We start from the raw sequence: 27,385 nt of genomic DNA on the forward strand, positions 1-27,385 counted from the left end.
TAGCATTCCCAAACACTTTGTCCAGAACCCTCTGCTCTTCCCCACTTTGGTCTGCCATCAGCTATGAAGCAGCTCTACTAGCAAGTCATGCGGGACAATATGCAAATGCACTTCAGCTGCCAATAGAAAAATATTGATTTTCAGGAGAAGAACAAAGAAAATTAATATCATGCTGAACAGAGAATGAATTTATTCACCTAAGTATCTGCACTCACACAAGTGCAGAGCGTGACCCCTGGATCCTGGCTTCCAGTGAGTTAAACCGACCTAATTTTCATTTCAGCAATTTTGTAGGAAATAGCCAACCCATTCCCTGTCTTCCAGTTGATTCCATCTCCAACAGAAGACGTGTTTGTTCCCCAGTATATCCCGTTCAGGTTGGATTCGATGCAATCCTTGTACCACCAGGCTCCCTTGTGGATTTTTGCACATTTATTATCAGTGGGTTGATCTTTAGTTGAGAACGGCATGCCGTTGTGGTAAGACAGTGAATCCCCTGCACGAGTTGAATAATGTCATTGTTAACAGCATATAGCAAGGCAGTGTAGTTCTACAGAGGCCAGCTTGGCCAACTCTGTCATTTGGGGATGTTGGTGTTCATCTCTCCCTTTCAGGAGGTATTCAGAATCCCCATAATTTTGAAACAGGAGTCAGAAACTCAACATGACCGTTTCGTCTCAGCTCCTGATGTGTCACATGCTGGACTACATCCCAGAAGCACTCTGTTAGGATGTAGGAATTGCAAAGAGCTCTTCTGGTTCAGCCTTGGGACTGAGACTCAACCATTTTAAGGAGGGCATTTATGTTGCCACGCATTGAGAACTGAAGGGACAGGTAAAGCTCAACCTTTGTCTGTGGAAGTTCTTGACCCCAAATGTTTTTAGAATTGCTGTGGATATGGAGAAATTCATGTTGCTTCTGCTTTAGGAATATACAACTCTCCCTGACTTTGCAGAAGTTTCTTGCTCTACAAAAAGTTGAGCACCAATGTTGAGCACCTACCTGCATTTCCATCTAAGAATTTTCCAAGAACCAGCTTGTAATTCTGAGATGCATCTAAAATCTTAAATGATTCATATTTGGCAAATGTAAATCTGCTATCAAAATCTTGGAAATCAATACGAAGTTCATGGGTACCTAATGAAAACAAAATTGGAAAGAGAAAAAGATGATGTTCCATCATCATTTTGCATCTTCAGAACTTTTTCTCTTCTACCAGAATTAAAACATTTGGTCCAGTATTATTAGAACATTGTATTTCATGTCTGTCAACCTCAAACTGAGAAATATCCTCCCTTTTAATTATGACACGCGCGTTTCCTCCTTTGCACTAGAGTTTGTATTCACTTTGTCTGAACTAACAAGCTACACTAGGTCTTGACTCCAGCTATATTTCAGCAAAACTACAAAAAATGGCTGGAAAATAAAGCCTTTGCAACCTCCCATAAATCCCAGCTGAATTCCAGATGCTAAGCTCTTGTATTTCTGTTGGTTTCACTGAACCTTACTCAGTCGGCGGTCCTAAACTGAAGGAATGCTTCTGATGCATGATCGAGAAAGTGGCTAGGGAAGGGCCAAACATGAGCAGCAGGAAGGAAAGCACTCAGAGGACCCTCCTTGGCACTTTCTGGTTTATTACAGGCAATCATGTTTGCCAACGTAACACAATAAACCAGTGCATATGTAGGACAACTCATCTCTCTTCAGAATTCTGTGTTCTGGAATCCAGTCAGCTGGACTCTCCATGGTTCATAAGGGGGACAATGCATGTAGTTTTGACAAGCAGATCATTTACAATTTGGTTCATCACTCCAGCATTTCAGTCTAGGCTTTGACAGAAGCCAACACAGCTACAGTGTGAACTGCTCCAATAAATATTTATGAAAGGTGTATTTCTGAGTGTACTCTTCAGCTGCATCCATTGTGTTATGGCCCACAGCAGCAGTTCTGTGCTACTTGACTGCAGGTCCCCGACCCCAGTAAATTAGGAATTGCTGAGGGTGGGACACAAGTGTGTCAGTGGTGGGGCCAGCAAGGTCCAAAATGGGGAAACAGGAGATGTGCAATTAATACAATGCTATTTGTCGGTTATCATCCCTGCAGCTAGGCAGAGATAATTGGTCCAGGCACAGGGCTATGCAAGCATGACTGCAAGAAGCCACCAATCACCAAGAACCTTCCAGATCTTGTGGAGGCAAAACATGGGAGGATCCTCATGGGAAGACTCAAGGGGGCTCCTAGACCTGTGGGAGCTGAGAGATTGGCAGGGCCATTGTCAACCTAAGTGGGTACACATAGGCAACTGTGAGGTCAGAAAGGTGGAGAACAACTGGCCTATATCGCATACTGGTAACAAATGAGGTCTTCTATGGGTTTAATAGTTCGTGAAAGCAGTGACTGTCTGAGGTCGGCCTCCTGCTACAAAAACACACAATAAATCAAATTTAGAATTGATCTACATCCAATGTCTCATCTTCCTTATCTTAGAGCCTGTTTAAAATTCCTGTGTGTAGGGAAAATTTTCTGAGAAAAACTGAATGCTATTTTGCAGACCCAGTTACCTTTTAATGTCAGTAGGTGAATATTGTCATTCCCCAACCAGAATTCAGTCATTTTATTTCCAAAACCTCTCTTGTACCTATTCCAGTCACGAAAAAAGTTGATTGAGCCATCCTTCCGTCTCTGGAAGACCTTCAGGGGAATGAAGGGGAATCGCTTAGTTGCAATACTGAGAAAACATATTATAATTTCAAACAATCCAAAATCAGTCACTGTTAAACTCGTCCAGTTCTTCTTTGCCTCGCAGAGTTAGAAAACAAGTTCAGACTGTTCTATATTTTTACATTTCGTTGAAGATCGCGAAGATGGAAAAGTCTAAAAGGGATAATTATGCTAATACAATCTGACCTCCAGCATTTGCAGATGAGAGAACCTCACCCTTGTATTGCATAGAAGCTACCAGTAGATGTGTATTGCAGTAAACAAGCTCAGGTGTGAGCTTTCCCAAGCTGGAAGACTAATTAACATCTTGTATGTAAGGAAAGAGTATGAGTCAGCAGCTGTAAAGAAAAAATAATGAGAGGTCTAAAAGCCCTCTTCCAGCTGTGCAAGTGAGCTTTTCTGAAAAGCAGTATCCCACCTCCCATTCCCACCACAGCACAAATGGTGTCTCATCACTAAAGGGGAATCTCCACACTATGTTTGCAGCTTGAAATGAGATATGGCAATAAAGTACAATTATATTTAGAATTGGTCAGAACATATTCTGAACTGGCTAGAATTAAAAACAGACAGTTTGTAGAATCAAAATGCTCCATAAAGCCACGTGAACTTCACTGACAATTCCTTCTGAAGTAGAAAAAAGAAGAAAAAACCAACAAGGCTTTTTGTTGCAATTTGTATTTTGTATTTCATTATAACCTACTAAAAAGAAAAATCAACAGTGAATTAAAACACTGATAAAAACAATCCTTGAGCAACACTGAAAAGTTTTGTGATTTTGGATTCCGATTCACAAGAGTCAAGCCCTCTCAATTGTTTGCAAAACACAATTTCCATCTATTTCAGGGCTCTATTAACTCACTTTCCCCTTCCCATCCCATCTAAACAAAGGGCTTAAAAATTACTATAAATACTGATGATTTCTCTTACAAGGGCCTGTACGACCTCACCTGCCTAAACAAGTAACTCATTTTTCCCTCAACTTATGGAATCAGCAGAATCTTCTCTTGGCCGTTCTGCTTCTAGTATCTTGCCTCACCATGGCACAAAGAAACTGATTCTACATACACCGCTCACAGGCACTAGAACAAATACAAGTGACAGCGTTGTGTCCTTTCTAGGAAGATCTCTTCTTGGAAGAAACCCAAATCCAGTGAAACCCATTGGCAGTTTCCCCCCAGACTTTCATGGGATGAAGATGGAGTATTTCAGGCATGGTTTTTACTTACAATCCAGCCACCCTGATCTGTCTGCATGTCACAAAACACATCCATGGCTATACAGGCATTTTGATAGATGGTGTACCAACCACTTAGGACTTCCCCTCTCATTAGCAGTTCCTTGCAGTCCCTTGCTCCTGGAGAGGAGAGGAACCCCAAGTTATAAATACGCTCTGCAGAAATGACTAATGATCCAAGGAAAGGTGATCCAAACAAGTCTTTAGGGAACTGGGCGTTTCAAAAAGTTCTTTCCTGAGATTCAAAAGCAGAGAATCAGACATCTTTTAAACTGATCCTTTGGGTCTCAAACTCAATTGGATGCATTAATCAAACTGCACAGTGGCTGTGTCTATCGAGACACTGATTGTGCAGTAGCTCATTATTACTGAGCAGGAGCTTGTTACTACTGTGCAGCATTGTTGCATGGCATGAAGTGTGGTGTGATGCTACTGCACAGTCAGCATCATCTTAAAACCATTCAGTGATAATACTTTACTAAATGACTATGCAGTAACAAGTGCACAGTCAGTGTCTCATGTAGACATAGCCAGTGTGTATGGAAGTAAGGTCTTCAGACTGAAAGCGGCTAATTGAATTGACAGTGGGAAACTTGAGGTGTACTAGGATCAGGAAGGTTTCTGGTGAAACGGACCTTTGGATACTTTCATACTGCCAAGATAGGAGTAAAAGCCCATTGCACAAGTGCTTGCAGTGCTTAGTGTGGATCCCTGGTGTCTTCCAATGCATTTCTACACTGTGAATTAATTTTCACATCCCCTAAATGGGAAGAAGTAACAACTCCTGTAACCACTTCTGACCTCTTACGATTGTAAGCACTTACCTTTGACACACAATATCTCTTCCACATCCTTCTTAGCTGTACAGGAAAAGAAATGCAACTGAGAATAATTCAAACCAGGAAAGGGTACTGTTTTTCCCCTCAGCTCTTGTTCAGGCTATGAGGCACCTACATATCATGAGTTACATGCCTCACTGATTTTGCCCGTGACTGTGTAGAGGGGAGTCATGCTCGAGATGGACCAGTGCTCTGAGTTCTACTTTGCTTTAGACCAGTAGGGACCAGCCTTTTCACAGCTGTGCCTCAAATTATCTCTGCACTCAGCCCTGAGTGCTACTCTGACCCCCTTTCCCTGCCAGGTCTGCTGCCCTTGTTTCTGCTCCCTGCCCAATCTGCTGTGCGGCACACATAGAGCCTAGGGCCTGGTCAGCAAGGGGGCCTGAAAATGGTAATTTTTATTATTATTATTATTATTATTATATCTGGCGAAGGGGAGGCCAATACTGAAAGTTTCCCCAGGGCTGCCAGGAGTCTAGGTACAGTGCTGGACATTATGCAGAACGCATCTCTACCAATCCTGGCAGCCACGGGGAAAGGCAGCAGTGCTGCTGCCTAGTGGCAGACTTAGGTTGCTGATTTGTGCCTTCCCTGGTCCTGGTCATGTGGATGATCAGGAAAAAAGCCATAGTGATGATGGATGTTCCCAGAAGCTTCTGCAGACTAGTGGGGGAGATGAGATCTAGATCAAAACCCTGATCCCAGTGTGACAAATCCTACCTATTTCCAATTATTGCCATCATGTTTTTCCCCAGCCCCAGGTCACTGACATCTATAGAGGCACCCAGGTTTTAAAATGAAACAAAAATTGTGCAGATATTCTTACTAATATTTGAAATTGGTCCAGAGTTTCCGGCGTCTCCTGAAGAAACAACACAAAAAAAAGCCAAGCATTCAAAGACTTGAAATCTTACCCAGATCTGAGTGCCCCCCTCAGCACTTCATGTGAGCTGCCATCTTCGCATAAAACCCCACTTTACCCACTCTACTCCATGACAGAGCACTAGGGTGAATATCTTCACGCAGAAGAGAGAGACCAGATCTTCCTTCATGTCAAATCTCCCCAGCTGCATGAAAGTTGCATGAGTGCAAGCAAAGGCCCTGCTGACCCAGTGCGCATGGATATTTTTTTTTAATTTAGAAGCTAATGTTAGATACTACAAGGGAGCCAGGCACCGAGCTGCCACTGAATGAGGGACCAAATGACTTCTGGATACTGAAAAAATCCCACCTCAGCCCGAATATCAGAATATAAATTGTATTGTGTGTCAGCCAGGCAAAGATGATTTACTGGGACTGCTGGAATGTCACATACCATGGGGCAGGTTTGCAAGACAGCTTCAGTCCCAGGTTGCACACTGGCTTGGTGCTAGATTTCATGAGAAACTGGGTACAAAAACCATGCTGAGCTCTTTCAAACAAGTCTTTCTGTGCCCGGTGGAACTCCCTCATGGCGCAACCTCCATCACCCAGAAAAGCACTGCAACAGCAGGGATGTTATTCTTTCATAAAAATAATTATTGAAGGTCTCTTACCTGTTGCACCCATTTCACCAGGGTCACCCTTCTCTCCTGATGGAAGAAATGGGCAATCTGAAGCAATTCAATTCAAATATAGCAATCTGAAGCAATTCAAGCAGAGACAGAGAACTGGCAAGCAGACATTCTGGACAATGTTCCAGCGATCATGAGTCCCAAATAATTGAGTACTTGCTGATGGGCACTTCTTAGTCATGATTGGAGGTCCTGTGCCAATTGCACATCTCTCACTGTGCACCCACAGCCTAAGAATCCTTTGGTGTCCACTACACACTCGCAGCAACTAGCTATGAAGTATCAGTAAGTCAGAAACCAAGTAGAAATCTGGATAAAAGGTGGTTTTTAGTTCACTTTAAGGACCGTGACAGACCAAAATTCTGAACAATCTTGTAGAAACAGATATTCCAAAAAGTAAGAAACAAAACAGACAAGCACACAGAAACCTTGCAGTGTAACACATTTATTAGTCTCTGTTTAATTTTACCTGTCTTCCCTTTTGGTCCCATCATGCCAGGAGGCCCAGGGGGTCCTCTTTCTCCTATAAATACAGAGGCAACTGTGAATGTGCTGCCCACTCTGAAGAAGTGAGAACAGTTCCCGGTTCCAAATCTACCTTTTCTGACTCCCAAAGCAGATCCCTTTTTGCTCTTTGGCTAAATACCTTTGTGTCCTGAAAGTCCAGGTTCTCCTCTGGGACCAATGACACCAGGAGCTCCAGGGAAACCTTGCAGAACACTGACCTTCTCATCACCGGTGAGACCAGTTATTTTTACTTCTGGAGACATAAAGCAACATTTATCAGAGCCTCAGGATCTGGCACATTCTGCAAATTGGGATTTGTAGAGGGAAGTCAGATCTGCATGCAAGATCAAACAGAGCTCTTTTCCTGGCTAGAAAGACAACTATAATCCAATGGCATGGGTGTCCCAAACTGGGCAGCAGGTTGCAGATACAAATAGAAGAACAGTAGTTCCTGACCCCTGCCTTGGACCCTGGGAGAAAGCAGAATCGGAGCAGGAAGCCTCTCTCCTGCTCTTGCTCTCTGGTTGTTGGTTTGTACTCTAAACCTCACTGGTTCCAAGTCTCCTGCCATCACACCCTAAATGTTTCCTGCTTGGTAAACTGAACTTTGAAGAGGTTCAGCAGTTGATATTTCACTGAGCTCTGAATCTATGACAGGAATTTAAAATCTCTCTAACACATGCATAATTCAAGACATCTTCTTCAGCCATACAGGACTTAATTATTTTAACAAAACCGTGAAACTTTTTTTTTTAACCATAGTAGCTAATCAGAATTTGAAGTCTTGACTTGTTGGATTCTTTTAAGGGAAAACTTTGATGCTGAAAACAGCTATTTCTTTGGTGCAATCCGGTTCTTTCAGAAGAGAAGTACAAGCTCCTGCTTCTGTGTACATGGGACAGTTCTTGACAACAGATTCTTTTCTCAGATTTCCCAGTCTTTTTCAACCAACACTTGGTCTAAAAACATCATCTTTGGGCTTCTTCTGACAGCGAGTGTCTCAACAGGTGTTCCACTGTCTCCTTTTGCAAGTGCCACTCCCCACGCTTTTTGGCACTGCTTCCCTTCTTTCACAAAGCCCACCCCAGTCCTATCCATCCTCACTTCTGAGCCTATCTGTAGGGAGCCCAGGGAATTTCCAGACACCACTATTACCTGTTCCACTGAATGGACAGTAAGATGGAGGCTGATGAGCAATGGCAACACAACCTGTGTGAGGCCTGTTGGCCATGGTCTCAGGGAGATTCTGTAGTACTGCAGGGAAGATTTCTTTCTCTATACCTTTGCCATTCAGAGGAGGTCCTAGGCTTGCCCTTTCCACTATGAACTCCTCTCTCTTGTTGGAAACTGCCCCAAATTAATCTCTTCCAGGCTCCTGGATCTGTGTACTCCCCATACAGCACCCGATGCAGGAGGGTGGAGTTTGGCCCTTAAATGGCCCTTAGTTGCTGCAAGGTAACAGACTGGTTTCTCACTCACCTGCGCAGCTCTCTTCATCCATGCAGTATGCTATTGCTAAGCAGAGTAAAACAAGGAGGGTTTGCAGTGCAGCCTTTTCCATGGCTAGTGCTGGTCTCTGCACTGGCTGCTGTGCTCTTCTTCTCTCCTGTACACTGTAGTTTCAGAGCTGAGACCTTTTTCCAGGCAACAAGCATTACAATATTAAGCTCCACCTCTGAATTGTCCTTCCCTCAGCCTGCCTCCATACTCCATGTTTTGTCCTCACTGAGATTGCTGTGCAGTGTGTCTCATTTTTGGCAAGGGGAAAACTTCTAGAAGTTTGCAGTCAATGTTTAAAATGGACTCACTAGGGGTTATGAGGGAACTTTGTTCTGGTTGCCTTTTGGAGGGCAGGGGGACATATCTGTAAGCAGAGATGCCAGCATGCTGGTTTGTTATTTTATTCCACACATCTTGGATACAAATGAGTTTCAGAAAGTAGATGAAGTGTAGCAAACTCTTACCATTTCTAAATGCCCACTCCATGCTCAAGATATTTAAATAATGAAAAGATTCACGTAACACATTTCTGGTGTCTGTTCTTACGGCATGTTTTTATAGAAAGCCCATAACTTTTGTATCTGGGTGCCTTCCAGAGACACAGTGGCCACGTTTACATTAGACACCGACTGCACAGTCGTTACCGCACAGTCATTTAGTACTTACACAAAAAGGTACTAAATGACTGCGCAGTAACCTGAGTTACTGCGTGGTAGTGCCAATGAACACTTTTTTTCATGATCCTACTGCGCAGTAGTATTGGGCTTCTGCGCAGTCAGTGTCTTGTAGAGATGCAGCCAGTAACAAGATGATCTCTCTCTGAAGTGGACTTTCCCTCCTGCTTTGGCATCTACTTCAAAATCCTCTGAAATAAATGTAAATAGTCCCACTGGATCAGCCACTTCCTACTACCTAGAAAGGAGCATCAATCTCCACTGCTTAGGCAACTCTCTCTCTAAAGCCTTGCATTTCACTCCTGTCCCATAACATACAAAAAAGGAGGAGGACTTTGGAGCAGCCCTGAAAGTTTAGCATTTAAGACCTCCAGGCTCTTATGAGGGAACTCCTGTGCCTGCTCCTAGGAAAAATGCATTAGGTTAAATCCATGCATCTGTATTGAGTTTCTATTTTTTTAGCAATCTTTGACACACTGACTCAATCATTAGGAAAACTTGCTGCAATGGCAGTTACAAGACCAGGCATAAAGGGCAGAACTGTATTGAGAACAACTACTGTTGACTTTTCTAGATTCATAGGGACAACCAGAATTTCCATCCAACAACAGGCAGGAAGTCCAGCTTGCAAGAGTCCAGGGCTCTGAGGCTGGCCCAGACATGAAAAGTGCCTTGTGGCCAGGGAACTTAGGGGTTCTCTGATCCTGGATGCAGAGCTGGGAAATGGGAATCCACCAATTAAACCAGACCTTGGCACCTGGGCTTTGTGTGCCCCCACAGCTTGGGGAAGCAGCTACCTCAAGAGCTGAGAGCCTGCAAGACAGCGATTCCTAACCTTGGGGTCACAACCACATTTGGGTTTGCAATAATGAAAAGTGGGGTCACAAAAAGGATACTCAACAGTGTCAATTAATTATGATGACAATCATGGAAAAAAGCAGAAAATGGGTTCCCCTTCCAAGCAGGCAGAGTTCAAAGAGGCTGCTTGGGGCTGGTGGGAGTGGGAGGAGGGTAATCAGGCAGCATGGAGAGCAGCTCTGGCAGTTCCATCCAGGTAAGTCTGTAGGGGGGAGGGCAGATTGAGACCCCCACAGTGGGACAGGGAGGGAGGAAGGGAGGAAATGCGGCAGGGCTGTGGAGCTTCCTAGCTGGGCTGCTGCATGGGACCCAGGGCTGGGGTGGGAATGGCAGGTCTAGCTGGGGGAGCAGGATGGTGCCATGGATGGCTTGTCTGGGGGGCGGTGGGGGAGCTGGCTCCCTGACAATGTGCGCACTCCTGGGGATGGAGGCATAGGGAAGTGCACGCCCCATCCCCTCCCCCTGATTTGTGCATGGTGTGAGGGTGGATGAAGGTTGCCCACGGGGGGCTTGGGGCCCAACTCCCACAGGCTTCTTGGCTTCTGATTGCTGCACTGGGGTAGCATGTTTGCATGTGAAGTACCAGTGGAATAACAGAGTTATGGCAGAACCTGGCAAATAATGGGGAATTTTAAACATCAGGAGGAGGCTGCATAAAATTAGGCGGGGAAAGGGTGAGGTGGATGACAATGCTGTTGTCGAAGGATAAAATTGAATGGGATAGGAAAATTGTTCTAACCATTTTAGGTCATGCAAAAGGCACGAGTGGAATTCTGGGTTGTCAATATTGGATTGCAGGAGGAGCATGCTTTTCATTGTGCTTTTGCATATAATGCTTTTCATTGTGCTTTTGACCCTCTGAGTCAAATCCTGCTCTAGTATGAACATGAGCCGTCAGTGCGATGCTATAGCCAGCAGGGCAAACAATACTCTGGTGTGCATCAATTGATGCATCTCAAGCAAAACCAAGGAAGTGATTTGTCTGCTTTACTCAGCATTGGTGAGACCGCAGCTGGAGGACTGCATCCAGGTCTGGGCACTGCACTTTAACAAGGACGTGGAGAAGCTTGAGAGAGTCCAGAGAAGAGCCACCTGTATGATCAGAGACTTGCAAGACAAGCCATACGAGGAAAGGCTGAGGGACTTGGGGCTCTTCAGCCTAAAAAAGAGAAGGCTGAGTGGGGCCGTGGTAGCAGCTTACCACTATGTCAGGGAAGTACATCAAGGGCTCGACAAACAGCTATTCAACAGAGCACCCTTGCGGAAAACCAGGAGTAATGGCCACAAACTCCTGGAAGAAAGTTTCAGGCTTAACACTGGGAAAACCTCCTTCACAGTGGATGTCCAGACTGTGCAATCACCTACCCTGGGCATCTTCAAGACAAGACTGGACAGTCACCTTGCTGGGGTCGCCTAACCCCGGTTGTCTTTCTTGCCTAGTGCAGTGGGGCTGGGCCCTATGATCTTCCAAGGTCTCTTCCAGCCTCTTACAATCTATACTTCTATACATCTATACCTTGCTGCCCTCTCCCCAGGGCCTCCACAGCCCAGCTGCTGGGACCCAGCACAGGAGGGCAGAGCAGGGCAGAGAGGCTCAGTGCCACTGCTGGGAGCCCCTTGCCAGCCATGCTACCATGACGAGGCACCTCCTGCCTGCCCAGCAGTAGCAGGGGACATAACTCCATGCCACCACTGCTGCCACCCATGGAGGGAGGGGGTGTTAATCTTGTCTGCATCATTTTTGTGGTTGCAAAGCATTTCCAACATTTAAATGAGATCATGATGCAGAAAAGGTTGAGAAGCACTGCTGTAAGAACTAGTTGGCTCACATGACAAGAAACCCTGGCATCCTGCCCCCACCAGTCTGTTTGATGTGGTCATCCTGGAAATGTAGGTCCAGGAAGCCTTGCAAGATCCTGAGCAAGACTGACAATGCTCTCGTGCATTTCAACACTGGACATCTACACAAACTAGCACCTGGCTTGCTTAAAGCCATGGTCTGCCTTCCCACCAAATGGAGGAGAATGCTTTCAGGAGGCAGCTCTTGGAAGCTAGGGAACAAACAGCATAATGACAATCCACTACACAGCGGTACACAGGATACTCATAAAAAGAAAAAAGACCTGACCCACATGTTCACCATAACTCTCTGTACTAACAGCCAAAAAACATTTGACTTTGATCCCGGCTTAAGAATAGCACAGGCTGCCCCTTGAAATAACTGTGATGGAAGGTGTGCTTAAAATAAATAACCAATGTGCAGTTCAAACGCATTCCCTACTTCTGTTTCAACTCTGCTCCTACACTATTCCACAGGATCAGCTGTGTTAGCCTCGAGACATCACTAACTGTCCCTGAGAAACAAACTATTTTCATGAGTTTATGAACACATCAACGTTACCAGCAGGAGTTTCCAAAGCATCTCTGTGACAAAGGACCCAGGTCCAGGCTCAAGCAGTTTAGGGCCAGAGTATTTAAAGGTATTTGAGTGTCTAAAAGTGAAGACAGGGGTCTGGTGGGATTTTAAAACATGTATTGGGAGCCCAACAGCCATTGTGATCAATGGGCCAAAGCAATATTAAAATCTGGTCAGGATCCTTTCTGCATTTTACCTCTCTCTGGCAGTGTCCATTCTCAGACCTGCCTCAAAGCGGGAAAGGCCTGGCAAGCTGGGCTTCTCACCAGCCCACCTGGGCTGATACAAAACCAGGCAAAGTTCCTGTGGAACGTGCTGGTGGCATGATGGAAGTTAAGATAACTTTCAGAGAAACCTTTCACTTTCAACAAATTGGACATTTTCTGATGGAACAGGATTTTATCTTTCTGCCTCAATTCTGGACCAAGCTTGAGCAGGTGGCAGAGTGCAAACTACAGCAGTTAATGTGAGGGAGGATTGTGTGGCACGCCTGAAAGAAGACTTCTCTTGTAGCAGAGACAGACGGCACCATACACATTGATCCTTTGGAAAAATTTTCCAGTCTGAAGAGAACAAGGGTGAGAACCAAAAGAGGCAGGAGGAACAAGATGCTGCCTGCCAGGGATTTTCACGTACGTCCATATCTTTCCTGTGTGCCCCTCTGAGGTGTGGTTGGCCTTGTCAAGGTTGAGGACTGGCTTAGACCAATGGCTTCCTCCTGACTTACTCAGCCTGCACTATGATCAGTTGCTAGATGAGTATAAAAGCACAGTTTCGATTTATTAACACCCTGCCTTGCAAATGTTAAGGTAGGTGTATTGGGCTTATCTTGGTTACCAGTTAAACTTCAGACACTGATGTCTGCTTTATTATCAGTCATATCCCAGTGAAAGGTTTATCTAAAGCTGTTGACTGCCTTTCTGCCATGTGTGGGAGGTAACTCCTTGAACTCAGGCAGCAAATAGTATCTGATGCTAATCTAGTATACAGAAATACATGTAATGTCCATTAAAAAGAACATAGCCTTCGCCCTTGTTCATAGGGAAAGTCTGGCCAATAATAAAGGAAAACCTGCTTTGATGCCTGGTTAGTTTAGTTTGCAAAGGAGAAAGCTGAAGCAGGGGGCGGAGGAGGTGGGAGCAACAAAGATATGATAGAAGTCTAGAATATTATGAAGGGTGTGGAAAAATTAACTGCTATTCACCAAGTCCCAATATTCTAGAACTAGAAGACACAAACTGGAATTGGTAGGAGACTTGGTAAGAGAAAACTTCTTTAGGCAATGCAGAGTTAACCTGTAGTTAACCACTGCTGCAGGAGGTGGTGGGGCAGCTAGATTAAAAAAGGGACTAGAGAAATTCGTGGGTGGGAGATCCTATAAATAACTATTGAACAAAATGGTTGGAGATGTTTCTTCTGGCACATCTAAACCAATAATGGTGAATGTTGGGGAGGGAAATGAACAAAGGATAGATCACTCTATCTATATCCAGTTCAATGCTTTCCCTTTAAAGCATCCTCTCCTGCCACTCTGGGTGACAGGATGCTGGGCTAGACCTGTGGTCTGACTTCATAAGGCATTTCTTATGTCGAGAATCTCCTAGACTGCCCATAAATATAATCTTAATAAAAAGTTACAGTATGAAAAAATGTGTCCAAACCCCTTCCTCCTCTCCCTCCTTCCCCCCACATACCCATATTAAAATAAGATTCCTCTTCAGCTTTGATTCTGCTTCCATGTCCTTCCCAGACTCTACCTAGGATGCCTGAGACCTTCATCAGCTGACTCTAAAACGTTTAAGCCACCTTGTTACATAAAATTATGAATCCAGCAGTGGCATGGAAAAGTTTCAAAAGCACCTATAACTATGTCATCTAAGGCCTCTGGAGTAAGCCCAGCAGTGCCATCAACATATTAGCCCTACCTAGTGGCACCTGCTTCTTGCACCCCCAAGCATGCAAGAGGAGCAGAATAGGCAGCTCTGTTGTGCACCAGAGTAGCCTTGAGCATGTGCCTTGTGATTCACCATGTCAGGAAAGCCAGAGCACAGTGCTGTGGGGGACACTCAGAGGCATCCAGGTTCACACCTAAAGCCATCCACTCTGTGTAGCTTGAATGCTTGGGCAAGTGTATTAGTAAACATGGATTTCTCTCTGGGCAGCACTCCTGAGCCTGTATAGACATGACCTAAGTGAATTTGGAGCCAAGTCCCATAGTCAAGGAGAATCCATGATTTAAGGCCAGATTTTCAAAGATATTTCAATGCCTGCTGGGCATTTCAAAAAGGCACTCCTTGAAATAGCCCATCAAGGTACTGGAGTCTCAGAGGGGAATATTATGTCTCTTCAGCTGAAACACACCTGAAACCCACCCTTTTCCTTGTCAAGACTGAGGACTTGAATAGGCTAGAACAAAAATGTGTCTGTGCATCACTGAAAAAACACAGATGACCATGTCTGCTGTTTCTAAATGAAAACAGATACAACTGCAGTGGCCACTGACCCAATATCTGCTTTATGAAACGTGTATTTCTGTGTATTTTGTTCACCAGCTGTGGACACCTGACCTCACAATTTTGGAATGAAGCTCCTGACAAATCTCCATCTTGGCATCTTTTGAGTCCCCTGCTCTTCAAAGAGAAACCAGAACAAGGGTGCCCCTGGACACGGGAGGATCTATCTTTTTTAGAATGTTTCAAGGTTTTTGAAAGGTTCTCCAGGCCTCGGTAGAGATATTCTCTGCAGAACATTGTTAGCTGGGGAAAAAACATAGAATCCAGAGGCAGGCTGAGCGGAAAGAGATTTCAGAGGTGGAGCCTAATATTGTAATTTCTATTGCCTGGGAAAAGCTTTCAACTCTGAAATCCCAGAGCAGAGCAGAGCAGAACAGAGTGGTGAAACAAGTGCAGCCGCTATTGCAGTGATAAGCAAGGGCCATGGGAAAGAGCACACAGCAAACATTCCTTGCTTTACTCTGCTTCGCAGTAGCAAATTGTCTGGATGAGGAGACCTGCCCAGGTAAGAGAGAAACCAAGCCATCCCCTTGAACAATATGCTTATTGCTAGTTATACCTGTTTGTATCTGTACCCATAATTTTCAGAATAGACACTGTCATCCTTACAGATACCTTTTTGTGCCTCCAGACTTTAAAATCATTGCTTATGGTGGTAATGAGATTATCACTGTTGTCCGAGGATGTCCTGGACGTCCAGGTGGCCCGGGGCCCCAAGGAATACCTGGAGATAGAGGAATGAGCGGTATGTTTGCCAGTGCTGAAAAACTATCTGCTTTGCATAGATACAGCTTAAGCATCAGGTCTTAAGAAATAGCCATAGTGTTTCTGATTAAAATCTAGCTATAGGACCACAGGCTTGGGTATACTTTGAAAAGTCTATATATCCAGGAAGTTATGGCCCAGGACTCTAATTTCCCTTGATGCCACTGACTACAAGGGGGATGGGGATCAGGTCTGAAAGGCCTATAAGGGTAGAACTAGAAGCTCAGAATGTCTCATAATATATTTATATAATTAATAATATTATATATAAATATTATATTATATTATATATATGTATATTATATATAACTTCTCATTTCTTCTGTGCATGAATATTTGTGAAATATTTCCATTTGCTTTCTGCATTTATAGGAGAAATGGGACCTACTGGCATCGCTGGGATGATGGGGCCAGAAGGGAATAGAGGTAAAATAAAATAGAAATTAAGTAAAATTGGTAAGAAGCAAGTGTTATTTTACATTGGGGGTCTCAGTTTTCTGGAATAATTTCCAGAATTTTAGTATGTCATATTTCTATCTCAGTTTGAGCTACAGAAAAGCCTCCATCTATTTTGGCTGCTTGTTCTTTTTTTACTCTGTTTTTGATTAAGGAGCTTTTGCTCTGAATGTATGTAGCCTGCAAGAGTAGATGGTGGTGTCGTGGATACTGTCAGTAATCTATAGCATCACAAGCAGGAGACAGCCACTCTACATTCATATTTGTAACCAAATACAAGCCATGGTTCATAAATATATTCACAGATCTGTCTTATCAGTCACTCATTCACCTACCACCCTAGTGGATACCCAGTTCTAAGCTCCCATTAAGATTGCTGTATCTCTGCTCATTCTGTCCATTTTTATGTCAGGAGAGAAGGGGGATGCTGGTGAGCATGGTCCAAAAGGTAAGAGACCTCCCTTAGTTACTTTTATGGAAGAATGACATCTCTTTTTCGATAGTATTGTTCTTGGAAATTGCAGGGTGTTTACTTGTAACAAAGAAAAAGCTTTTCAAAACAGCTCTGCACTGTCTGCATTGTACTGCCCCTTGAAGATCTATTGGTTTAGTGACTGCATGAGAGCTGAGCTGCCTAGGAAATCTGGCTTATAACAGATGATTTTACATCCTGGAAAATCCTTTGCTTTGGCTGACCCACATAGTTATGGAGCAAGATTTGCCATTAGACAGAGAGTTTCATAAGGTCCTAAGCCAAAGAGGTCCAACATTCAGTAAGTTGGACACTTAACCCCACTGGAATTATTTGAACTTTCAAGCATTCTGATCCAAATGAAGAAAAAACCATATGATAGCCCAATATTCCCTCTTCTTTGTGCCAATGCAATGCCATTACAGGCAGAAGGATTGCACTGGATTAAAGGAGAATGCCACTTCTCTCTGTTCATGTGTTCATTTTTTAGGAGCCAGAGGACCTATTGGTGATCCTGGACATTTACGTAAGAATATCTTCACTCTCCTTTATGCCAAGAGAATTGTATGGCTTCATATTAAAAGCGCTTCTTCTTGAAGTCCATCAGAAACCTTCTGACTGCCATATCATGGCATGGAGTTCTGATTTCATAACATCCCCAAAGCTGACAAGGTGGTGTAAGAACAGGGAGACAACTTGAGTACAATAATTCAAGATAAGCACAACAATCATACTTGAATCTGAATTTGGATCCAGATCTGATCTCTTCACAGTCTGAAAAGTCTTATATTCATTGGTCTAAAAACATCCATTATTGAATTTTGTCTGGCGGGTCACTGACCTGAATCAGAGCCAGGGTGGGAAGGGAACAAGCCATCACTGTAACAGTGTGGCCCAGCTATCTTGCCAAGTGGCTGGGAGGACTGATCAAAGGCACATTATTCAGAACACCTCAAGTGGAAGCACAGGACGCCAGGTGTATTGCCTTGCAGAGAAATCCTCATTCCTAACTGGAACTCCCTTGTCAGTTCTCCTTAGAATTAATACACCTGTGAGAGTTGCATCTTTTAGTGGGAGTCTGCTGCATGCACCAAAGTAGCTCAGTTCTTTAAGTGAACTATGTTTTAATACATAAATAATAAGCATTTAGATCGGGGCAATTAGACAGAACTATTAGACTGCAGGAATGAATAGAAGTGTAAGACACCGCAGCACAGTGCATTGTTTCCAATTCATTTTCCTTGCATTTCTTTCTTTGCACAGGCAAGAATGACCTGGACGAAATATCATGTAGGAGTGGTGAGTGTTTGCTGTAATAGTAGTCCTGTTGGTCTCATTCATGAAACAAAACCATCACATTGCAAGCTAGAGAGACACCAGAAAGTGTACAAATGTCACCCTGACTTTCTTGAAAGAGAGATCAGGAAACTGACCCTCCCATTCAAAGGACTGCATCGTATAGAACCAAGTTACAGAAAATGATTGCTAGTGATAACAGCACAAGATCCAACTTGCTTTACTCATTGCAATAGTCCACCTAAAGCCAGCAGCAGCGGCCAGAGTTCTCCTCTGACACTGCAGTTACCAACGGGTAGTGGGAACCCCTCTATAAATGGTCTCAGACACACCTTCAGTGTGGTGCCAAAGAATTCACTTTTGCCAAAATCAGTCCTGCTGAGAAGTCTGTGGCTGAAGCTAGACTTTCTCACTGTCTTAACATGTATTTATGCCTTGCATCACCATGCAAATATAAGCTGTCACTTAACTTAGGAGTGTAAAAATCATAATGAGATGCTTCTGACTCAGTCTGTTCAGATTTGGCAGTCTAGAGCAGTGGCTTTCAACCCTCTTAGCCTCAGAGCACCCCTGCATATAATTTCTCTGAATTTAATGGCATCCTGGGGTGACAGCTGAGATTCACTGAGCTTGAATCTAAATTTGGAAGAGCCATGGAGCCTTGAGGCTAAGAGCATCAAAAGCCACTGATCTAGCTGGTGCCAGGGGATGGCAGCAGAGGCAGGACCTCACCCTGCTGCACCCTGCTCTTTACATCACCTCCCCCCACCTCCCTGGCCTCAGTCCATTCCCAAGGAGGTAAGATGGTCCCTGGAGCTGTAGCTACTCCCTTGTGGTGGTACATGCTGGTGACTAGACCCATCTACTCTCCTCCTCTTCCCCCCCAGCACTGCCCCGCCAGGCAGAGGAGGGCATCAGCAGCAGTTCCTAGAGGAGCAGCTGGGGATGCTGCTGATCTGTGGGATGCTGCAGGGAGCAAAGGCCGCCAGATGGAAGCACAGGTCTTGTGCCTGATCTTCACACACTTAGAGCCTAGGAAAGTCCTTAACTCCACATACGCTGGCTGAGTTTCATGGTCCCCAGGTGCTGCATCACCCCAGTTGGGAAACATTGGTCTAGAGATTTTGTTTCTTCTTCTGCACAGGTGCAAAGAACTGCAGACAGCTGCGAGACAGAGGAAACTTCCTGAGTGGCTGGTACACCATCTATCCCATAAACTGTACACACATTACTGTGCTATGTGACATGGAGACTGATGGCGGAGGATGGATTGTAAGTGAGAGCAAAGTGAAATGAAGCTTACACATATATTCAGAGAGGTGGTTGTCTCACAGTGAATCCTGAATCCAAAATGACCCTGAATTCCAGACAACTCCTCAATAATTCGGTTCTTTATAACAAATGTTTATATTTTTCCATGTAAATTTCCATGTATGGAATCTAATTATTGGAAGGCTTTCTTAAATTTCTCTCTACCACTGCTGCGGCAGGGAAAGCAGTGGCAGAGGAGTAGGCAATGTGTGATGCCTGGGGTTGTGCTCCATGTCCCAGGCTTGGGGGGGGCAGGGGGGGCATCAGGGGCCCAAAGCTGCAGGGGTGGCGGGGAGAAGAGATGCTACAGCCAGACCTGGAGCCACAACAGCTGCCTGCCCTAGCCCCCTACCCCCCTGCCCCTCCCCACTCCCCCTCCCCACTCCCCCTGCCCCACTGCTGCCTCAAACTCGACTCCAAGATAAGCCTCCCCCACTCTACCCCCATTAAGTTAAACGGGAGAAAAAATTAGGAGAAGCTGTACAAAAACTATTAGCTACTAAGGGTCCTGTAACTGCAAAGATTTTTGTTTGTCAAATTTAGTTTAGGTGCCCCACATCCCAAGGTATTTATAGCATTTTTTTTCAGCTAAGCACTATCTCACTGAGGCAGAAGGTTACCTTGTTTAATTTTCACTTGTGACTACAGTCAAAATCATATTGGGGTGAATACGGTTTTTGGTTTGATCATTACTTGACCAGAGTAAGACTCTCAAGATGTAGCCAACTGAAGAGGATTTCAGTTTAATTCCCTTTCCTATAAAAGAGATGATGGAAGGAAGGTTGAAATGATGGCATGGTAGCCCTTAATCAACCACCGAAGGACCTTATTCTGGAGGCAACAAGTCATTCACAGAAGTGAAATGCATGTGACCAGCTTCCCTCTTGTTGCACTGCAGGTTTTCCAGAGAAGGACAGATGGTTCAACGGATTTTTTTCAGGGCTGGTCTGCATACAAGAGAGGCTTTGGCAACAGGCTGACAGAGTTTTGGCTGGGAAATGACAACATTCACCTGCTGACCTCACTTGGTAAAGAAATCACTGATGCTATTTTTCCTAAACACTTCTCCGTCCCACCCCTCTAACAGGATTTAGAAACTTTTAGTAGCTCTAACAGAGGTCTTGGATTGCTGCAGCTCATACAGCAAGTCAGGGGAAGAGCTGAGAGCAAAGCCCAGATCAAACTCCCAGTCCAGTGTCCAGTCCGCTGGACCTGCCAATCCATAGCGAGTGCTGCAACCCTAGATGCAGTTCACTGTAGCATAGCTCTGGGAAAGCTGGTGGTAACAACATGGTGTGGCTGGCTCCAGCTGAGTTTAGTTCAACTTAAAGACTGAACAGCAGATACCCAACATATGTGTTTCACCAAAACGGTCCCATTCCCACCATTGGCTAACCCCAATGTGTGCTATGATAGTTTTCATCTATACATCCTCTCTGGGTAGTGGGATATTTGGTGGGCATCACAGTACCAGCCAGTTGCCATCACATGGCTGCACAAGACCATGAAATCAGCCGTCTCTGTGGGTTCTGATACAGGAGATCAATGGAAACATTTTTCAGGTCCTTTCTGACCAGAAGAAATCAGCAGGTAGCAACACACACAGCCTCTCCATGGGACCCGCACACAGGTGGCAGGCTTCTGTCCTAGGTCCAGGTGCTTAAGCATCACCATAAATAAACCCAGCCCTCTGCAAAGCGCCACCAGAGCAGGGATAACATTTCCTGTTGTTCCTGTGTTCAACAGGAAGGAATGAGCTGCGCATTGACCTTGGAGACTTTGACAACAAGATGTATTTTGCCAAGTATGACTTGTTCCAAATTTTAGGAGAATCTGACAAGTACAAGCTGATTCTAGGGGACATGGTTGCTGGCAATGCAGGTAGGTACTGCACACATTCAGTAGCATTCAGAGCAGAAGAGCAGCATGTCCATCCAACTGAAATGCAGGGCATCCCACAGCAGAAATAACATAAATTTTACTCCACACAAGGCTGGCTCAGTGCAGCAGCAGCAACAAACCCATAAAAATTAAGGGAATGGAGTGGTGGTGGGAGGTGGTGGGATCTTAAGGTAAATCACCCAAAATTAATCTGCGAACTCTTTCTTGAGGGCTTGGACTTCAATTTGTAAACCTACGAGTCTTAAAGTAAGGGGAGCAAGATGAAGCAGCCGGTTGTTTTCCCCATCATATTCCAAATCCAAAACAGCTCTGAGCTCAGCTATGAATACATGGATCTGTCCCCTCTCTCAAGGGAGCCCAGAGTATCATGTCAACTGGTCTCCTTTACTGCAGGGGGTAGTGTGGGCCTGGCAATGTGGGAAATGCTATAATTCTTATAATTGACTGACCCAGCATTACAGGGAAAGAAGTGACCAACCTGACTATAAATCCTTTTATGTATTCATTACAGGCGATTCTTTAAGTTACCATAACAACAGTAAGTTTTCAACCCACAACCAGAACAATGATCCACTTTCAAACATCAACTGTGCTGAGACTTTTAAGGGGGGCTGGTGGTTCAATAATTGCCATTACTCCCACCTGAATGGGAGGTATTTGCGAGGTTACCATATTGAAAGTGGCGAAGGCGTGGTCTGGAACCAGGGCATCGGGAATGACTATTCCTACAAGTTCTCTGAAATGAAATTTAGGTCTGTTTCCTAGCAAGAGGCTGTGGCTGTATGCCTCAACCATCAATGTGACATTTTGCTCTAACCCCCCAGCTGCTCTGAAGACTTCTACTGAAATAAAGGTATCTACTGCTGGGAAAATCTTGTTGGAATGGGCTTCTTTGTCTGTAGCAGGCGAATGAGCTCCACTATCTCTCTTCACTACAAAACAGCAACTCAGACATTGAAAACTTTGCAAAACAGTGTTTATGAGTACTCAAGGCCTTCAGCTGTTTAGCAGTGTCAGTATGTGAGTAATAAGGGGCTGTATAGGAGGCACTGGGCTTTGAGGATGGGTATAAGAAAGATAACCTGGTCTTACCCTGATATTCACAGGCAGAGCAAGATCACCTTAGAGTTCAAGTAAAATACCCTCCTGCACCCCAAAAATCTGGAGCCACTGCTGGTCATCCCAGTTCTCTCATCTATTAATTTCTAGTACTCTAGTTCTACACATCTTGAATCCTGTAAGTGCTGCTGTGATCCAAGCACCTCACATACCCATCGGAGGTCAGACAGTGCAAAACAGGCAACCAGGCCGACTCCATCAGAGGACATGTGGTAGGCAGGGCCAGGCTGCACTGCACTGCTTTGTAGCCTACCACAGAACTAATTACAATGCCTCAGTCATGGACTGTATACCACCATAACCTGGCGCTGTGGGGAATTAGCTTTCCAGCCAAAGCACACCAGCATTTCAGACCTTCTCAAGAATACAAAGCCCAATCCAAAGCCTAACAGGACTCCTAGCAAGGGTCTTCCACCCCACGTCATAGTTGGCCCATTTCTGTCACCTAACCCAAACACATCTGGGCTTCCTACCCTTTCTCTTTTGGTAGACTCCTGAACAGAAAGAGTAGCAATCTCTTCTCAGCACCTGCAACCCAAACACACCAAAATGAACTCAACTGATAGTCTTGCTGCCTAGTTTCAAAGAAGCTCTGGCAGGAAGTACCGCCCTGACTCATGTCCCAGGCTCCAGCCAGTCTTCTCTCACTTGGAAGATCTGGAAATCTCTTCTTCCTAGACAGTCTACAACTGAGCTGGGCCTTCCTAAGCTCTGCCCACCAAACCTGACACCTGCTGCAGCTGTAGCACAGCAAGGACAGGTGCACACAGTTCTCATTAGCTGCTTCTGGACTCATGTAGGGCTCGTGCCTCCCGTTCCAAAGTTGGAGAAGTGTCAGCCGTGTTTTAGAGCATCTCAGAAATCTTACACCCTCTCCCGAGAACTGCCTTAGCCACTTCCCCACAGCCTCTTCAGTGCAACAGGGTCTAGTTTTCTACTGTCGTAGCAGGAAAACACACAACCTCCCACATTTTCATTACAATGAAATTTGTTGATGTGATCATTTGTCTTTCTTTCTCTCTATAACATCCCATTTTCAACAAAATGGAGGGCTGCCTCCAGTGGTGTGCCCCAGGGATCGGTGCTTGGACCCATGCTCCTCAATATATTCATTAATATATGAATGAATGAATATATGGCAGTGGAGAGCTCAGTGATTAAGTTCACAGATGATATCAAACTATGGGGAAACGTGGGCACGTTGGAAGATAGGGCCAGGATCCAGGACAACCTTGACAGACTGGAATCATGGGAGGAAAGTAATCAGATGAAGTTTAACAGGGATAAGTGCAAGGTCCTTCACCTGGGCAGGAAGAACCCCCACCACAACTACACAATGGGTGGCAGTCCACTGGCTGGCACAGCATCTGAACAAGACCTGGGGGTCACAATGGACCAAAAGATGAATATGAGCCAGCAGTGCGATGAGGTTGCCAGGAAGGCAAATAGGACTCTGGTGTGCATTAGCTAATGTGTGTCCAGTAGATCCATGGAGGTGTTCCTCCCTCTCTGTTTGGCACTGGTGAGGCCTCAGCTGGAGTACTGTGTCCAGTTATGGGCACCACCCTTCAAGAAGGACATAGATAAGCTTGAGAAGGGCCACCCGTATGGTGAAGGGCATGGAGGATAGGCCCTATAAGGAGAGACTCCGGGACCTGGGCCTGTTCAGCTTGAAAAAGAGAAGGCTAAGAGGGGACTTGATAGCCACCTACAGGTACATCAGAGGTGAGTACTAGGATCTAGGGGAGCAATTCTTCAGGAAGGCACCCCAAGGGAAAGCAAGGACCAATGGGCATAAGCTAATAGAGCGTAAATTCAGGCTAGATACAAGAAAGAACTTTATCTCTGTAAGGGTCATCAGAAACTGGAACATACTCCTGGCAGAGGTGGTGCAACCACCCTCCTTGGAGGTGTTGAAGATGAAGCTGGATAGGCACATTGTTGAGCTCCTCTGAGCCCAAGAACTTCCAGCCCATGGCAGAGGAGCAGACTTGATGATCCTACAGGTCCCTTCTGGTTCTATTATTCTGTGAAAAACTCCCACTTTTCCATGGGAAAAAAAATGATAGTGCTAACTGCAGGAGGTCAGTGTCTTCACATACAGCAAAACTGAGAATGTGCCCTTTCTCCTACTCTTCTGTTTTGTCTGTTTAAATGTTAAATGGTAAGCTCTTTGTGGCAAAGGCTTTCTTGTACCATCTGTCAGCCCAGGCTAGAACACTGCAGATTCATTTGGATATAAGCTGCCCTCAGAATAGTTCAAGAGGTATATTCTGTGAGGTATTTTGGAACAAGAAGGATTCAGACTGATTCCATGATGATTCTACTTTTGTCATGTGGTAGAATCAAGAGCTATGGATCGAACGTTTGGACATATCCCAGACCATTTAAGGAGCTAAAGTTGTGAAATCTGCAACCATAACAGCTCAGTGGACACTACTGGAATGTAAAGAATGGGAATGGTGCCAAAATGTTGGCGGTGCAGATTTGGGCTGAATATTTACCAGCTATAAAAGTCCCACACAGTACTGAAACACTAAGCAAAGAGAGAAGGGACTGAGAAGCGCAGTGCAGCTGCTATTGCAGAATCCAGCACCAGTAATGGGGAGAGCTGCACAGCAAACCATCTTCACTTTACTCTATCTAATAGCATCAATTTTAAGCTTCTGAGGACACCTACCCAGGTGAGTGAAATTAAGTAGTGTTGAAAGGCATGCACCTATTTTTCCCTTCTGCACACTGTATCAATAACTTAAATTCTTACACTTCATTTAAATTACTGAATCAATGTTTGGGTGCATATAGAGGAAAAGGGCCATTTTAAAATGTCATTTATTTCCTACGTCAGAGGATTCACTTTTTCACAATTGTGGGGTTTTTTGGTTTTTTTTTAAACAAGAAGCAATTTTTCCTTCATTTTTTTTTGTTCTGCATTTCATTCTGCTTGAAGAAAGAGAACAAAGCAGTCATGGAGCGGGGTTCTAGGGGTAGCCGTGATCCCCCTAGTGCCCCCTTACCGTGTGAAGTTTGCTTCCAAGCACTCTCAAATCTCGCCTGCCACGTATTGATCTTATAAATATTAAAGGAAGGCTGCCTTTCTATCCTCTTGGCCACGGTTCTCCTGCTATGACTCATCTCTATAGTGGGGTTCTGGGCACCCCAGCCATATGGGCTATGTGTGGCTCCAACCGCCCCTTTACCACGCCCCAAGCCTCGCAGATGTACTGGACGCTGTCACGTCTTAGCCACAGCCTTGGCTCTTTCCACACCCTCTGGCGTTCAGCCTCTCCTCAGCCCTTGTCTGTCACTGCGCCCTCTGACACTTAGTAATCGTTGCCCCCATCTGGGGCATCTCACTCTGCCCCCTTTGCTCTGGGGCTTCCATAGCCTTGGGGCTCAGGTGGCTGTAGCCGTGCCTGGCCCCAAATCTCCTCCTCAGGGTCTCGAACCCCCACAGGGCTCAGGCGGCCTCGACCTTACCTGGCGTCCAACTCATCACTCTGCTTCTTGGGGCTGGAGTCAGTGCACCACAAATGCTGTGTCCTCTCTGGCACCGGGGCCCCCACGCTACCGTGGGTCCTGAATGAGGCCTCCTCCAACCCCTAATAGCCTCTCCTAAACCACCGATCATAAACAGTAAACAAACTCAAGCCCCGAGGCTATAACATAAATCTAAGCCATCGGGCTATAACCATATTCAAGTCCGTCACAGGGTTTCGCCCTCTCGCTCACCCGTAACAACTGCCTGTGCAGTCTCGCCTCTTCCTTTTCCTCACTCTGGCAGAGTTCCTACCCCTCCGGCTGCTGGCAGGGAACTGCTGGCCTGGCCTCAGCCTGGGTTTAAATGGGAGCCAGGCCCCGCCCCTTCCAGTCAGCTGACTCCCACCGGTTGCCTTAGCAACCAGCACCTGTGCCTTACTCTGACTGCCCTGGTAACCAGCAGCTGGGCTCCCCACTCACTGCTAGTGCTCTCTCTCCAGCCCTTCCCACTCTAAGGAGCAGGGCACCTGCATGCTCTGCAACACACCTCCCCTCTTTATAGGAGCAGATCTGCGACAAGAACAAATTGCCTTCACTACCCATAGCCACTGTTATGTGAAGGTTTTCAAGGCCAGTACCAATGTTGCAACTGTCCAAGTGGCAAATGCTGTTGAGAATTGTATACATCCAAATTAAACACCTTCATTGATATTTTTTTTATTTCCATTGTTAAGTGCAAATACTTCAGACCAATAATGCAGCCCCTGCTCCCCTGAATACTGGAGCATTCCTAATGCTGAAGAAAATGGATTTATATCTAATGAAGACTTTTTAAAAAAAGAACTGTCTAGCTAGGATTTGTTGAGTTAATTTCTCCATGTTTTAGCAAGATAAAAGTATCTGGTCCCAAGTATCTTACAAAGAGTTTCTTAGTGCCTCTTGTTCCCCAGAGACAAAGATGCTTGATCTAAGCAGTTCCAAGAAACTTGCTGTTTTCCAAAGATGTCTTGGGAGTCTTGGAATCTCAGGTCCTAAAGGAGAACTGAGAGCTTCAGGAATGAAAGATAAGTTTCCAGGGGATAGTGAGATTCAGCCTTACATGTTGCTGATATTAATAGGAATTACTCATTTAATACACTCAAACTTTGGCAACTCCCCCTAGAACCCTGGTTTGAGGGACACGAGTCCATCATTTCTCTTTTACCCTGTGATGTGAGCACCTGGAACGTTGTAACACCTCAACTCTAACCAGGGTTTAAATTACACTTTGACTCTTGTGGGGACTGGAGGCGATGAAGGTGGTGACAGAGGCAGAGGGAACCATGGGGCAGCCCAGGCGCAGGCTTCAGTCGGCTGAAGCAAAAAACTACTGGCAGCAACGAGGGGGAAGGACCACTTTTACACATGCTAAACAGCAGTTTCTGCCCAGCTGCTAGAGGGACTCGTCTCTTATGGAACGGCTCATCCCCGCTAAGTTCCCCTGTAATTCAAACCCTGATTCTAATACAATGCATCTTTCCTATCAAACATCACACTGGCAGATGCATGAACTGGGAGTTCTTTTGCCTACAGGCCTGCAGGGCTCAGTTCTGTAGGTGTGCTTAGAGCCGCAGCTACATGCAGGCCATAGCAGTGGCTGCCTCTTTCCCTCAAGTGTGGTCTTGCTGCTACCTCCCCATCCTCCTTGACAGAATTGCCTAATAGTAAGAACAATTACCCTTCCTTTGAAATATTTTCCACTTTGCAGAAAGAACTAGAGCCTTTAA

At 45.2% G+C, this 27,385-nt stretch overlaps 2 protein-coding genes across 3 annotated transcripts; one reads left to right on the plus strand and one right to left on the minus strand.

Moving 5' to 3' along the window:
- Positions 1–234: 234 nt before the first annotated feature.
- Positions 235–25,938, minus strand: LOC149855490 (ficolin-1-like). 2 transcript variants are annotated; one of them, XM_090021103.1, is made up of 10 exons: positions 25,872–25,938; positions 6,997–7,110; positions 6,820–6,873; positions 6,333–6,368; positions 5,624–5,659; positions 4,783–4,818; positions 3,951–4,078; positions 2,562–2,691; positions 1,003–1,137; positions 235–496 (listed from the first exon to the last, which is right to left on the minus strand). In XM_090021103.1, the coding sequence occupies exons 3-10, from the start codon at positions 6,842–6,844 to the stop codon at positions 258–260; spliced, it is 765 nt and encodes a 254-aa protein (XP_089877229.1). In that variant the 5' UTR covers positions 6,845–6,873; positions 6,997–7,110; positions 25,872–25,938; the 3' UTR covers positions 235–257. The 2 variants fall into 2 exon arrangements, with proteins under 2 accessions (XP_089877229.1, XP_089877228.1); XM_090021102.1 differs by lacking the exon at positions 25,872–25,938 and having other exon boundaries at positions 6,997–7,210.
- Positions 15,204–21,785, plus strand: LOC149855491 (ficolin-1-like). The gene is made up of 10 exons (XM_090021104.1): positions 15,204–15,323; positions 15,450–15,563; positions 15,956–16,009; positions 16,452–16,487; positions 17,002–17,037; positions 17,775–17,810; positions 18,952–19,079; positions 20,017–20,146; positions 20,865–20,999; positions 21,532–21,785. The coding sequence occupies exons 1-10, from the start codon at positions 15,242–15,244 to the stop codon at positions 21,783–21,785; spliced, it is 1,005 nt and encodes a 334-aa protein (XP_089877230.1). The 5' UTR covers positions 15,204–15,241.
- Positions 25,939–27,385: the final 1,447 nt, after the last annotated feature.

This window comes from Crocodylus siamensis, chromosome 11 (genome assembly GCF_052110815.1).
Source record: "Crocodylus siamensis isolate JL-2025a chromosome 11, ASM5211081v1, whole genome shotgun sequence".
NCBI lineage: Eukaryota > Metazoa > Chordata > Crocodylia > Crocodylidae > Crocodylus > Crocodylus siamensis.

Excerpts from the sequence above, each read along its gene's own strand:
- LOC149855490 (XM_090021102.1), bottom strand. The coding sequence starts at position 7,120 with ATGTCTCCAGAAGTAAAAATAACTGGTCTCACCGGTGATGAGAAGGTC. Across the intron at positions 6,874-6,996 it reads TGGACTTTCAGGACACAAAG|GAGAAAGAGGACCCCCTGGG; the intron begins GTATTTAGCCAA and ends CTGTATTTATAG. Across the intron at positions 6,369-6,819 it reads GGGACCAAAAGGGAAGACAG|GAGAGAAGGGTGACCCTGGT; the intron begins GTAAAATTAAAC and ends TTCTTCCATCAG.
- LOC149855491 (XM_090021104.1), top strand. The coding sequence starts at position 15,242 with ATGGGAAAGAGCACACAGCAAACATTCCTTGCTTTACTCTGCTTCGCA. Across the intron at positions 15,564-15,955 it reads TGGAGATAGAGGAATGAGCG|GAGAAATGGGACCTACTGGC; the intron begins GTATGTTTGCCA and ends CTGCATTTATAG. Across the intron at positions 19,080-20,016 it reads CTGATGGCGGAGGATGGATT|GTTTTCCAGAGAAGGACAGA; the intron begins GTAAGTGAGAGC and ends GTTGCACTGCAG.